Source organism: Phasianus colchicus, chromosome 20 (genome assembly GCF_987193195.1).
Source record: "Phasianus colchicus chromosome 20, bPhaCol1.hap1.1, whole genome shotgun sequence".
Classification (NCBI taxonomy): Eukaryota; Metazoa; Chordata; class Aves; order Galliformes; family Phasianidae; genus Phasianus; species Phasianus colchicus.
Window position 1 is genome coordinate 6,438,250 of NC_143455.1, and position 14,456 is coordinate 6,452,705.

General features: G+C 51.2%; 1 protein-coding gene across 4 annotated transcripts in view; it reads left to right on the plus strand.

Annotated features, from left to right (window-relative positions):
* SLC39A11 (solute carrier family 39 member 11) overlaps positions 1-10,237 on the plus strand; it is a 59,949-nt gene extending 49,712 nt beyond the window's left edge. For 3 of the 4 annotated variants that reach the window (XM_090121767.1, XM_090121770.1, XM_090121768.1), the window contains 3 exons: positions 7,326-7,424; positions 8,550-8,708; positions 8,917-10,236. In XM_090121767.1, the coding sequence (XP_089977893.1) occupies positions 7,326-7,424; positions 8,550-8,708; positions 8,917-8,995 (337 nt within the window). In that variant the 3' untranslated portion in view covers positions 8,996-10,236. Of the gene's footprint in view, positions 1-7,325; positions 7,425-8,549; positions 8,709-8,916 lie in introns of all 4 variants that reach the window. The other variant, XM_090121769.1, reaches the window with a different exon arrangement.
* The last annotated feature ends 4,219 nt before the right edge of the window (positions 10,238-14,456 follow it).

Genomic DNA, 14,456 nt, shown 5'->3' on the forward strand with positions numbered 1-14,456 from the left:
CATCCCCACTCCTGTCCCCATCCCCACTGCTCCTCTCCCACCTGGCACTATGTGGTAACATCCCTGCTCCCATTGCCTGCTCACAGCAGCACTGGGCACGCTTGGTGCCTTTGCACAGCTCTCCTGGAAGCTCTGGCCCTGCTGGGTGTCTCCCTGGCAAAACACAGAGCAGGAGCTTCTCTTTTAGGTGCGCCAGAAAGTTGAAAGAAATGAAAGCGGTACAAAAACCAAACGTAGAAATTTACTTAGAGTGCATAAAGGTCTAAAAGTTGGAAAAAACGATGTGCAATCTTGCATTGTGCATGGTGCAGACAGCAGGTCCCGATAGGACACCTGCCCCGTGCTGAATGAAGGCTCCTGTTCAGCTGCAACGTGTGTGTGGCAGCGACGCAAACAGATCTGTTTCCCCGCTGGAGCTGGGGAGGGTTCCTCACTGCAGCACAATGGCCCCCATTCACAGCCCTGTGCGGGGAGTGCTGGCCCTGTTGTGCCCACAGATTGTTTCCTGTCCAGCTCTGCTGAGACAGAAAGAGGCTTCGGGCTGACGGGCGGACTTTGACGATGGCTTGGAAAATATTATTTCATGGGACAGCCTGTGCCTCCCACACTGCTGGAAAAGAGAAAGAAATAGGCTGAGGCTTGATTAATGCGTGGAGATTGAAACCAGGCAATACCTTTATGCTGTGTTTTCTTGGAATGAATGGGAATCATTGTGGTGTGAGGCAGCAGAAGACGCTCTGGGTTCATCTCTCCCATTTGCACACACCAGCTGTGTCTCTTTGCAATCACGGAGGAGCCAATATGGTTTGGGTGGGATGGAGATGTGGGGGCTGAATCCTCTTTCCTTTATCAGATCCAGGGATGTGCATGGGAGCACTGAATGGAGACACCTCCCACTGCTGCGTGGTGGGGCTGGAGGGGAATTCCGTGCCCTGAGCTCTGTGTGTTCCTCTGCTCCTTCCTGCAGTGCAGCCTCTGGTTACAAAACAAAGCTGTTGCAAGATGCTTATTAAGCACCTCTTAATTAACCTGTCCTGGAGGTATATGTTTATTATTCAGTGATGGTTATTGAGCTGGGAGCTTCTCCCTTCTGGTTGCTGTATGTTTTCCCCGTGCACTGAATGCCTGGCTTTGTGTCCCTCAAGCAAGTGCGGGTGGGTTTTGGCTCCTTGGGTGCTGCATTTCTCATCACGGCTCATTAATTAATCTCAGGGCTTCTGCTCTGTTCCTTGAGCAGCGTTAGGAAGGCCCTGGGCATAGCAGTGTGTAGATGGAGGCATGGATGCCCTGCCAAGTAGGTGCACATGGCCCAAGGCAGCTTGCACTGAACGCTTCTGCTTCCCAGCTCGTTGCAATGCCAGGAGGGTGAATGTGGGGTCGTCCTGTGCCTTGCTGCTCAGTCTGTGATAAGGAGAGGTGCAGCAGGGAGCAGAGACCTCTTGAGTGGGGTCTGTTGTGACAGGGCACGGGGAAATGGTTTCCTGTGCCATCCCTCCCGGGTCTGTGCACACCAGCTTTGATCTGCGCTGCAATTCCCATTAAAATAAAAGAAAGAGGGCAAATAAAAGAGCAGAGAAAGAAAAAGCCATTATCCCTATTTATCTTATCAAGATAAGGCCAAACAAGGCTCACTTTGAGCAAGGGGCTGGCTCTGCACTGCAACCCGTGCCTCTCTGTAGCAGCGTGGATTGAAAATAAACCTTCCTAGGAGGGGAAGCAGTTTGAATGAAGACATTGTTACCGTACAAGATGTGATAATGGGGCTTTTTATAGCTACATCTGTTAGTAAATTGTTTAGTTCCAGGTCTGGGGCTGCATAAAGGCGCCGCTGCGGTGCTTTTTCACACTCTCTCCAGGCGCATTTTAGCAGCGATGTTGCAGGACAGGGAAGGGAGGAACCATTTCTGTGCTTTTCATTCTATTCTTACCTACTGGCACAGGTCCCCAGCAGCGTGCAGTGCACATGGCAATCACTTAAAGCCCCCCCAGCCCATTGGGGCACCTGTGGGTTCATCGACCCTGGGACCTATCCTGAGTCCTATGGGGATGGTGTGTCCATCCATTGGCTCTTTGGGGATGGATGACAAGGGGAGAAGAGCACACGTGTGTCTATCTATGAAATCATAGAATCATTAAGGCTGGAAAAGACCTCCAAGATCCCCAACTCATCCCACTGTGCCCATAGCCAAGTCCCTTAGTGCCACATCCCTGCAGTTCTGCAGCACCTGCAGGGATGGTGACCCTATTGCTCCCTGGGCAGCCGTGCCAGTGCCCAACCACTTTTTCCAAGAAGTTTCTCCTGTATCCCACACGAACATCCCCTGGTACAACTTCAGGCCATCGCCTCTCATCCTGTCATTCTCATGTAATGTAATTTTCTATGTGAAATGTGCTTGTGATGTAGAGTCACACAAAGGGAGAAGGTTGGTGTTTTGGGTGAAGCTATAAATGTTAACGGGCAGCTTGTATTGGGGTTTATAGGTGGGCCGCAATCCCAGCCCTGCTTTTAGACCACCCAGCCTGTCTGTGTGTTTAATTTCTAAAAAATATTTTAATAACCTTTATAGGGTTCTGTATCTGCTTCCAGCTCAAGCCCTACCCACAATCAATGCAGCCACATCATTAAAATCACCTTATTTATGGGCGTGCCTATATGAATATGTAAAAATTTCGATGTGGGTGTAGCAAAAAGAAGAAACGGGCTCAGTGCTGTGCTCAGGGCATCGCTTGCAGTGAGGCTGTCCTTGTGCATCTCTGCACTTTTGGGATTGTTGTGCATCCAGGGGTGCAGGTGGTGCTTTTGTTTGCTCTGGGTCTTCTCTGCAAAGCTTTAGTTCTGCAGTGTGATTGTAAAATGAAGGATTCCCTGGCCTCCCTCTGCCCTTCTTGAGGCTGAATTTCCTTTATCACACTTTTCCTTCAATCCTTAAAGGCCATTTTAGAGAAGAACATCATCGGGAACAGATTGTTCCCTTTGAAGTTGGCACGTGGGGCCTTTTGTGCGTGTGTATTTTTGCTCTGAGCACCCAGCACACAAAAAGCACAGCTTCAAACATCCCTGCGCGCTCCCTGCTGCAGTGAGAGCAGAGGGATGAAACTCAGCATTGTGCCCTGTGGGCAGGGGGAGATGCAGACCATGCATGAGGCTGATAGAGAAAATCAAACAGTTCTGGAAGTAATAGGGCAGATAAGAATATGGATTTTTAACTCCCCCCTCTCCCAAGGGAAAAAATAATGGGCAATGGGCAGCTCTGCTCTGGCTCTGAGCACATGAGGACATCCCTGAGCTCTCTGTGAGCTGATGTTCTATCAAAAGGAGGACTCTGGTGGCATCCGTGTCTCCTCTGTGTTGCTGTTTCCCCTCCCCACAGCCCATGCTCCTTCACCTGCCTCCTCCCTTTGCCTGGAAGCGATGGCAAAGCGCTGTGAGAGCTGGGGGATTTTGTGCTCTCCAGCTGAAGTTCACGTCCCGGTTGCTGCGGGTAGAGGAGAGAGCAGGTTTTATGATGTTCAACTTTGCTCATGTGCCTTTGGGATAAATTAAGGGTAAAATTTCCTAAAATTGTAAATGTTTACTGCATGTGGACTCAGGGCTGTGTATGTTTAAGGCTGGCAAGGGGCCAGGCGAGCAGATGGGACGCAGACCGCACGGCACGCTATGCGCAGCGGGGCGGGCGCATTTGGGGAGGTGAGAAAAAGCAGCACCAAAAGAGGCATGGAGCAGCAGCCGGGCTGTGCCACCACTGCTCAAGGATGCACGTGTGGTTTGCTGAAACCCCTGCAGCTGGGCATTTGCCAGTTTTAGACTTGTGCATTTGTGGCGTTGGTTTGAGATGTTTGCCTTTGAGGCTCTGAGCTCTGCGTGGTGCCCCACGTTATTTCCTTCTCTTGTGCCTTTTGTTTCCTTCCAGTTTTACTGATGCCACTTGGAAAGCCCTTGCTCTTTGTAGAGGTTGGGTGGGAGCCTGGCTGTTGGCTTCCCAATGGACTCGACTCGGACTTGATGACCTCCAGAGGTCTCTTCCAACCCCTATGATTCTATGAAAACAAGGCGCTTGCTTTATTTCACCTTAAAACTCCCACCTTATCCCTATGCCTGCACCCAGCCTGCTTCTTGCTGCAGGGAGGACAGCTGCTCTCAGGACGAGAGCACTCCACAGCCCAACCTTGCGTGAGAGGCACCGTCGGTGCTGCACAGAGCTTGGCGTGCTGAGGCAGCTGTGCTGAACAGGTAGGGCAGGTATGGGGAAACGCTCAGGGCCCCGTGCTCACCGCAGGGCTCCTTCCCACCTGTGAGCCCTGATCAAACACCTCGCCAGGCAGCCCGAGTGGGAAGCCATGATGTAATCTTGGGAACCCAAAACAATCGGCCCTTTCATGGCAAGACGATAACAATCAAAACAGTATGTAAGGGCCTGCCATGCAAGAATACACATGCACATTATACACTGGAGGGAATTGAAAGCCGTAGTGAAAAGGGGCTTGTTAAGAATATGTAGCCTGCTTTCATAATCAGTTTGTAAAAGAATAGGCCCTTGAAAACAAGGGTTTAGGCTTATAGAAGGCTTTCTGTGCCTTGACCTTGCAAATATGCAGAGATGCCAACTTTTTTCTGAAAGTGAACTTGGAGTCTCTCAGCGTGATGCCGCGGCGGTTGGCAGTGAGCTGGGGAGCACTCCTGGGGTGCTGGTGCTCCCCATTGGGTCTCAGGCACAGCTTCATCTCTTCTCCCTTGGAATGCTGCAGGAGTGATCATCCCAATGCAGTCTGGACCCCTCCGTGGGACTTGTGGTGTGCCCAGGTGGAAAAGGTGCTGGAGCACAGCACTGTGGTGTGCCCATTTTACAGATGGGAAGCTGAGGTTGAGCACTGGGAAAGGAAATATTTCCTCTTTCTATGTATCAGTGCCTGTCTGTACATTGGGGTTGACCTGAAGCTTAACCTAATGTCTTTTAGGTGGACCCATGGGTGACCCATTGGACAACACAGGCTTTGCTTCGAACGCTTTGTCACTTGCACAGTTATTCCCCACCTTTCCCAATGTAGATCTCAATGTCTCTGGATATTTTGCCATTGCTCCCTTGGCCAAACCATCCTGTAGGACTCAAAGATCTGTGTCCCTTCCAGCTTGGGTTATGCTGTGATTCTATTCTATCCCATCTCTGTGTCCTGCAGCTTTTGGGTCAGCCTGCTCTACGCTGTCTTTGTGCATCTGTTTTACAATGTGTTTCTTTGCAGCAGGGGGAAACCTTCCAAGAATCCCCACCTATTTCCGTAATAAGGAAGCCTTTGTTTTCCTGGTGCACAATGCAGCTTTATGTGATTTGGTTGCTTTCTGACCGACCTCAGTACCATCAGCTCGACTCCGAGGTGTGAGGTGTGCACAAGTTGGCAGCCAAGGGAGGAGGAACATCTCCTGGGACTGTTTTGTTCCCAGTTTGGGCACCAGAGCTCAATGTTCTCTGCCTGAGCATCTGGGCATCTCCCATATGCAGGGAACCAAGGCAGGATGGACAAGGAGGTTGGAGTTTTCCTGGCCTCTGTGTTACCCAGGATTCATTCTGAGATGCTGAGCCCCATAATCCGAGTGGTGCTCAGGCAGAGCTGCGTGATAGGAAGCACTGAAGGAACAAGTGGCCCCATTGGGTGATGGAGAGTGTTTTCAGCAAGCGAGAGCCCTTTGGAGGGACCTGAAGCCATGAGGTGGCAGAGGGATAATGCCATCCTGCAGCTGAGACCCTTTCCCTATCCCACATCCCAGGGTGCTTGAGCCTCATGCCAGTGTGATACCTGCACCTACATCCTTGGGAAAACCCTAACCCAAAACCTGACCTGCAGTGGGGGGCACACTGCAGTTGCCTCCCCCCCAAGGGAGCCCTGAAGGGTTTGCTATAGGGGCAGAGGGCAGGGAAAGGGCAGGGGCCAACCCACCCGTCCAGGCTTCTCCTGCTGGGTCCCTCCCTGGCTTAAATTCCCTTCCCTGTGCCCCTCGGGGCTGCCTCTGTGCATGGGCAGCCCTGCAGCGAGGGGTCAGCGAGGGGGGAGCGCGCTGCTGCTTCCCGTACAGACCCCTCCATTCACACTTCCCTCTCCCACCCCATTAATTTGTTGTGGTTGGGGCTAGTAATAGCTGCTTTGTGCGAAGGCGAGGGAAGGAGGAAAAAAAACCCAGCACACAGACAGCGGCTCCAGTGTTTTCTAAAAGGGATGTTTTTCCCCCTCCGTTCTCTCTCTCTTTCCCTTGAATAATGTTTTTGATTGTAATAGCCTGTCCTGGTTAGGGAAACCCACAGCCTCTCCCCCCTTCCCCTCCCCTCTTCTGTAAACCATGGTTGAAGTTTAAACAACCCGGAGAGATTTTTCTCACCAGTCTTATTTTACTAATAGGAAACAAGTGTTTAAAGGGAGCTTTCAGCCGCTGGCCAAGAACCCCTGACTCTGCCTGCAGAGCTGGGAGTCCCAATAATCCTTGGGACATTGCACACTGCTATGGTGGTAGTGGGGAGCAGCCTCTGCTTAATGAGGTGCCTGGTGGAGGGGCTCAGGGTGCAACCACAGATGAGATCAGACAGACCCCACAAGTGCAAATCTTTGTTTCTTGGCCGTCAGCTGTTTCCATGTTGGATGAGTGGTTGTGTTGGAGAAGGTGCTGGCTCAGGGAGTGTGGGGTGCTCTGAGGGTGGATGCTGTGCTGGCTGCCAGCACGCAGCTGGGGCTGAATTTTGGAGGGGAGATGGAAAGAGGAGAAACCTCACCTGGTTTTCTGCCCTTGAATATATTTCCAAACCTCTCCTGCCTGTCCTTGAGCTTTAAGCTCTAAAAGAGCTGTATTTTCTGCCACTGGGGATATAGGGCTTTAATTGGAGCAGCTCAAGTTTACTGTGCCTTCCTGTTATAACCTCCTTTATCAAGCCTTTTATCTTTTGTGCTTGAAGAAATGGTCCTCATAGCAGTCTGCATTCTCCTTCATTACTTTACCAATGGACAGATCCCTTCCCTTCCCTTCCCTTCCCTTCCCTTCCCTTCCCTTCCCTTCCCTTCCCTTCCCTTCCCTTCCCTTCCCTTCCCTTCCCTTCCCTTCCCTTCCTTCTCCTTTCCCTTCCCTTCCTTCTCCTTTCCCTTCCCTTCCTTCTCCTTTCCCTTCCCTTCCTTCTCCTTTCCCTTCCCTTCCTTCTCCTTTCCCTTCCCTTCCTTCTCCTTTCCCTTCCCTTCCTTCTCCTTTCCCTTCCCTTCCTTCTCCTTTCCCTTTCTCTTTTTCTCCTTCCCAGCCTGTCCTTTCCACCCAATACAGATATAGATATCTACATGTTCTTTTCTCATTGTAGGAACTTAGCTATTGGGATTGGCATTCAGAACTTCCCTGAAGGCCTTGCTGTCAGCCTGCCTTTGCGTGGTGCAGGATTCTCCACGTGGAAAGCATTCTGGTAAGCAAAGCTCTGCCAGAGCAGGGACTCCTGATCTACAGCTCCTATAAGCAGGTTCCTATGACTTGCTGTCCTGTACCCATTTGCATTGCCTGCCCAGGGCACTGCTGGGGTCACCATCCCTGGAGTTGTGGCCCTGAAGGACACTGTTTAACGGGCACGGTGGGGATAGGTTGAGATGAGACTTGGTGATCTTGGAGGTCTTTTCCAACCTTAATGATTCTTTGATTCAGTTGTTCCATTCTGTGATTCTATTGGGCTGCCTTTGGGATGGACTTGTGCTGGCCAAGGGCCACGTGCCACGGTCTCCATGAAATGCTCAGCCTGCAAAGTTTTGCTGGAGCTGTGCTGTAGACCAGCAGCTCTTGCAGCCAGCACTGCCCGCAGCTGAGGGGCTGCTTTCCAGCTCCCTGCAGTGGGTGCTGCCCCAGTGCCCTGACCTCAGAGCAGGGCTCAGCCCCGAGCCCTGCAGTTCGCTCCATCATGGCTCAGTGTCTGTGGTTAGCTCCCGGATTCTGCACCAAAAGGGGATTTTTACTTTGTTTTCCATTTTTTTTTTAATTCTCTCACTTCACTCTGGGCTGCATTTCAAACCCACTTTGTTTTTTTCCTTTTCCCTGAGGTGAAAAAGCCAAGGCCATGAACTCTGCAGGCACAGGGCTGCGTTCCTGCCTGTGCACGTGTGCTGTGCTTGGGTGATGGATGGGAGGGCGGGGGGGCTCGCAGGCTGCTCCCTCCAAAGCTTTGTTTTCTTATCCTCCCACCCATCTCCATTGCAGCGAGTGCTGGGACTGCACCAGGGCTGCTGAGGAATGAGTTCCCATGGTCTCATTAAAACAGTCTCAGAAGGAAAGAGAACTGGGGAAAAGAGTGGGGAGGTTGTGGCCAGATGTCCCTTTTGAGACTGGTTGGAAATATTTCCTCTCTTACCTGTAGCTGGATTCCCAGATCTCACAAGGGGAAGGCATTAGATCGTGTTTGAATTCCCTTCCTGGACAAATCAACATGGTTTGTCATATCTCCTTTGTTGCCCAGTGCTGTGTATGCGGTGAGCTGTGTGGCCTTGGCCCCAGCCCTGGAGGATTTAGGGGATGCCCAGTGACTTTCAGTCCCATTGTCCCACAGGTATGGGCAGCTGAGCGGCATGGTGGAGCCCCTGGCTGGCATCCTAGGAGCCTTTGCTGTGGTGATGGCAGAGCCTCTCCTCCCCTATGCCTTGAGCTTTGCTGCTGGAGCCATGGTCTACGTGGTCATGGATGATATCATCCCCGAGGCACAGACCAGGTGAGACCCCCAACTGGCCCTAAATTCAAGTTAAATATTACAGGTTTGTTCTCAGAAAGAGCAATCAGGCACTGGCACAGGCTGCCCAGTGAAGTGATGGAGTCACCATCCCTGGAGGTGTTCGAGAATGGTGGAGACGTGGCACTGAGGTCAGTGGGCACGGTGGGATGGGTTGGCAGAACTCACGCCCTCCCCTTTCTCCCTGCAGTGGCAATGGGAAGCTGGCTTCCTGGACCTCAATACTTGGATTCGTGGTGATGATGTCCTTGGATGTTGGCCTTGGGTAGGCAGCTCACTGCTCCCCAGGAGAAGACTTCACAGCAATTCCCATGGTGGCATTTGGAACTGGACATGTGTTATGCTTTAGACTTTTTTGGTATATATATTTTTTTGATCTGGTTGGTGTTAATTTCCTATAATTTTATATATCTCTTCCTCATAACATCAAGTCGATGGTTTTCAAAGCACAATTACGGATGGTTCCTTGCAGGTCCTGGTTTCCTTTCGCCACCAGATTTTTTTTCTCCAAGGTTATTGTGAGACGTGCTGGCCAGGTTGCAGATTTTGCTGCAGTTCTGGGGAGGTTTCATTGATTCAGGTCTCTCTTGGTTTTGATCATCCTTGTAGAAGATTAGAAATTCACTGTCGCGTGCTTAAGCTGGTCTGAGGTTAAGGACCAAAGTATTTGAATGCAGTAAACTCCTTAAGAGTCTCAATTTCCAACTCCAGGCTTGGAATGGTGGAGGTGGAGGTGTTAGGACTGGGATGACACGTGCAGCACCCTGGGGGCAGCAGGTCTGGTGGATCCTGCAGTGCTAGGAGTGTGTCATGGTGTTTGTTGGCTGTTTGAGAAGGCAGTGTGTGTTCACCCACATTGCTGCTACGTGGTCGTTGTATGGCACAATGCATTTCCACTTGGGCTCATGGCCCAGCACTACCAAGCAGCTGCCATTCTCCAGCTGCTGTGTTGGGTTGTTTGTTACTGAGCATAGTGCTGTGTTACCCTGAGCCTGGACCAGCTCTCGTCCTGCTGAGCAGCACTGGGATGAAATAAATCATCAGTGTATGTTAATTATTCACCCATGCACCACGTTTATCTGCCTCTTCATCCTCTTCCTTTCAAGCATCTCCTATCCAACAACCACAGGGTGGTTGAACCCATGCTTAAGTGGGGAGCAGAATGCAGGTGTGGGGAGGTCCGCACTCTAGGGCTGCTCTGTTTTTCAGGAAGGCTAATGAAGCTAATGAGGCCCTCCAGCAGGAGTAACTGGATGGCCTGGCAGCATCTCAGCTGTACCTGCACCCAACAGGGCTGCAGAAAGGCAGCAGGGGGATGGGTTGGGTGAGCTAAGGGAGAGCCATGCACTTTTGTTTGGTTTGTTATTTTGGTTGGATTCCATTTGTACTTCATTTGTATGTCACTCTGGATGATACAAAACTACTGTTTGCCAATGGATTTGACCTTTTAACTGTGATTGGTTTCAATAAATGGGAAATTCAGCGTTTGCACTGATTTATTTTAAGGCAGTAAATCCGTACCTTTCCTTCTCCTCCCTCTGTTTTACTGCATTTCTTTTTTAATGGTTTGGTGGTTCTCAGCTTGACAAATGTCCTGCCTCTCAACCAGGAAGGCAGCAAGCTTGGGGAGAGGGAAATAACAAAATAAGAGCCAAGGAAAGGCATCTGCAGTGCATGGCACCCACGAGTTTGTTTCACTGGGTGTACTGCAGCAGCCCAGCTCGCCCTGGCTCCAACCCCTGACACTGGCTCATGCTTTATGACTCATTAAAAACCAACCAAAACAAATCCCTCAGGAAAAAGAAAGCAGCCCTTGGGGACTCCTTCTCTTCAGCTGAGCTGTGATGGCCATGTCCCTGGGGGCACAAGGAGCCTGGACAATGGCTCTTTGTCCATGTGCTGCAGGTAAGTGAGCCCACTTCAATACTGGTGGGCTCTAAAGTCTTCCCATGGAACTTGGGCTCCAAAGCCTTCCCATGGAACATGGGCTCCAAAGCCTTCCCATGGAACGTGGCAGCCCTGGAGGTGCCCACAGGTTGGGTTTTCTCGCAGGCTGCAAGTCGTGTTTGCTTGTTTGATTTCTGGCGTGCGGTGTAAGTTGGTACAAAAAAACACATTATGCATTTAAAGGCAACCTCGTAATCAGATTGCTGAGAGATAATATCACATAATGCACTTAATCCTGCTTAGATGTAGCCAGCCGAGATAATTATGTACATTGGACCTGGAGGGGAGGGCAGGAGGGTGATGCAGAAAACACAGATGAAAATCCTTCTTTTCTGTTTCTACCCTGGAGGTGAATGAAATTATGCATCTATGTCTTGCCACGATTGAAGAGCTGGCTGAGGGCCAGGCCTGGAGTGACGTGTGGAAACAATAGCTGCCAATTAAAAGGTGGAGCCGGGAGCAAAGGCGATGCAGCAGCAGCCAAGTGTGGGGCAGTGCTGGGCTGCAGGCACTGAGCGGGGGGGAGAGGAGCATTAGGGATGGGGGAATTGTCCCATGTTGGCTCTGCCCAACATCACGCAGCTGGGGATGGAGAGCAGTGGGATGGTCCCTGCCCACCATAGGGTTGCTGTGGTCAGTGGCTGCATCTCTGCTTCACACCAGTGTGAAATAGCAGCATCAGAGCTGGGGATTCCCCCCTCTCTAGTTCTTCGATAAAGCTCAGCACAGACAGAAATGTTGGATTGCTGGGTTTTATCCTGAAGTATTAAGGGCTTCTTGTGCTGGCTGGAGATAAATTTCAGACGTGGCCCTACTCCATCCAGAAGCCTCAAAGCCCGAAATGTAAAGATCTGTTCCTAAATGGCACGTGCTCTTGCTGTCGGATTTAACAGCAACCCCAAATGTAACTCTGTGGACTGCTTTCCGATAGCAGTATGTGTGCTTTTGGGTTTTGCAAACTGTGCTGATGGAGGAGAGGTGTGATAACACCTGAATTCTTCCCAGCCCCAGGGGGATGTGTTTATCAGCAGGTGGGCTCCCAGCATTAAGAGGGTGAGGGTGTGAGCCCAGCTGAAGCCCAGGTGCCCCATTGGGAGCTCTGGGATCTCTGCTGAGCAGTGCTGCTGCAGAAAAGCAGTGCTGTAGTTTGCTGCTTTTCTTTCAACCAAGAGCAGATTCTGCCTGCAGGATGCCCATGGCACGGTGTACAATGATGCCAGTGAGCAGCTTGCAACAAGATGGTTTGTGAGTTCATGTGGAAGCTCTCCTGCAAAGAGGAGCTCTGCTGGGGGCATTGCTTGGGGCTGAGTGGGGCACAGAGGGGCTGCTGGTGTTCAGGTGTGTGGCATTACACGTGTTTTGGGATTGGGGCTTTGAGGTGGTGTTGTATGGGGTTGTGAGTGCAAATCTGCTGCTTCAGGCACTCAGAGCTGTGCCAAATATCTCTGGCAATTTGTCCTGTGGTGGCAGGAACTACTGTGGAAATTTATGGATTTTCCTTGGGTTTGGCATGGCAGAACCTCCCACCTGTTGTGCTGTGCATGGCGTTGGGCTTCTCTTTGCTCCAGCTGCTCCACACCCTGCCCGAAGTTGGGGCGCTCAAGGGGATCCCACCTCACTCTGTTCTGCTCCGAGCAGTTTGGGGGGGCTTTCCCCAGCAGCGAGCAATAGGGAAAGCTGTGGGAAACACGGGTTTGCTTCCTCTCGTTGGTCTTCAGATGGGATCCGGCGATGGTTGTGTAAGAGGGGCAGGGGCTGCTACGCTCAGCCGGTGCCGTGTGGCTGAGTCAGGGTGCAGGAATGCTGCGCCGGGCGCTCGCCGGGCGCTGGGGACGTTGAAGGCGATGGCGGCTGCGGTTTTCAGGGCTGGGCGGGGACAGCAAACCCCGAGTCGAGAGCTTTGCACGCAACCGAACAATAATCCCATTATTAGAGCCCCGTGCCGTAAAACAAAACACGGTGCAAAACGCTCCTCGGGCTTGCAGGGATGCGCGCCCAGGGGAGATGGCAGCACCTGAGTCATTGCTTAGAAAGGAATGGATTTCACCTCCCTCCTCCCCACCCCCGAGGAGAGAAACAATTCAACCCTTAAAACAAAATGACTTCTATTCTTTGTGTGTGCGTTTTGTTGTACTTGGCAACGGGGCTGCAATTAAAACTGAGACTCTCTCATGTGTGCACACATGCAGCTCCCATCCCCGAGCTCCAGAGTGCACACGCAGCCATTCCTCTGCTTCCACCAGCTCAGGTGCTCTGACCCATCCAGCCACATCCACCCCCGAGCCCCAGCAGCCGGCCTGTTTTGAGGAGATGAGAGGAAAGAGGAGAAATTCCAGCCCTGCTGCCCCTTTCCTGGGGGAGATGCTATGGGGCCATTGAGTTTCTTGCTGAGATTTACTGCCAGTCCCTTTAAAAATGTATATATTGGTGCTCTAAGCATGCATTTAGTCTTGCATGGTCAGCCAACTCTTGAGAACTGTGCCATCGAGTGGCTGTGGCTCCTGAATGTTCCCCTGGCTGCAATACAAGTGCTGCAAGCAGTGATGGGGGGTGTATGGAATGGCCCCTGTGCCACACGTGTTCCCCATGCTGCTGTGTGTCCTGGGAGGTGCCATGGGTTGGGGTTAGGGTAAAGCAATGTCAATCCAGCATTGTTTCTATTGTAAATTCTTCTGACTGAAGAGCAATTCCAAATGGGGAAGGAGAGGAAATGGAGCAGTGTGGGGTCTGTGCATGGCACCGTTCTGTTCTTAGTGCCTCTTTCCTTATTTCAGGGCACTTATAGCAGGGAGGGGAAGGCAGTTGCGCAGGGATAGGGAGAAGGTATTCCTTAGGCTCTCAGATGTCCTGAGTTAAGATTTTTGGGATGCATTTCTGTGCTTTGTAATCCAACGAGGAGAGGTTCGTGAGAGCAGGAAACTGAGCCTGTGGGTTTATTTTAATACAATCTTACAAATTGCTGATGATAACTAAAAAGCTTTTGTGTCCAGAGCTGGTTTGCATGCGGGAATTGCTTAAATCTCTCTCGGCCTATTGCATTCTCATGTTCTTATGCAAACAATGAAACCATTACAGAGCCCAACACATGCTCTCTCCTCATCTCATCCTGTACAATCCTTCTGCTGTGCCTGAAGCAGAAAAGAGAACCTCTGCTCCAAAAGCCATGTGAAAATCTTGGGGAAGAGAATGGCCTGGATCTGCTTTCCTTTTCCTGCAAAGTAATTTCTCTGCCATAAATTTGTCATTGAGAGCCAAGGGAAGATTAGCTCATGTGGAAAAATGTGTGCTGGGAAACAATGGAGAGACTGGAAAGGGCTGAGTGGACAAAAGGACCAATGGATGGACAGATAGGTTGGTGGAATGGATAGTTGGATGGACAGGTAGACAGATGAGTGGATGGATGGACAGTTGGATGGATAGATGGACAGATGGATGAATGGTCGGATGGACAGTTGAATAGTTGGACAGGCAGATGTGTGGATGGATGGACAGATGGATGGAGGGAGGGCTGGACGGATGGATGGATGGATAGACAGACAAATGGACCTACTTCAGGAGCTGGGGTCTTTCCCATGGAACAGCCTTGGGACCAAGGAGGAGCTTTGGGAGTGATGCTGATCACCTGTCTGCCCTCTGCTGCCCATGGTTCCTGGGCAGTGGCTGCTGTGCTGCTGTGAAAAAACCTTTCTGAGAGCAAGGAAATGTATTCAGACAGCAAGGGGGCTCCAGGGCTTCTCAAGTCATTAAACAAATTAAGTTATTTAGAACGTGGAGGCCCCAGAT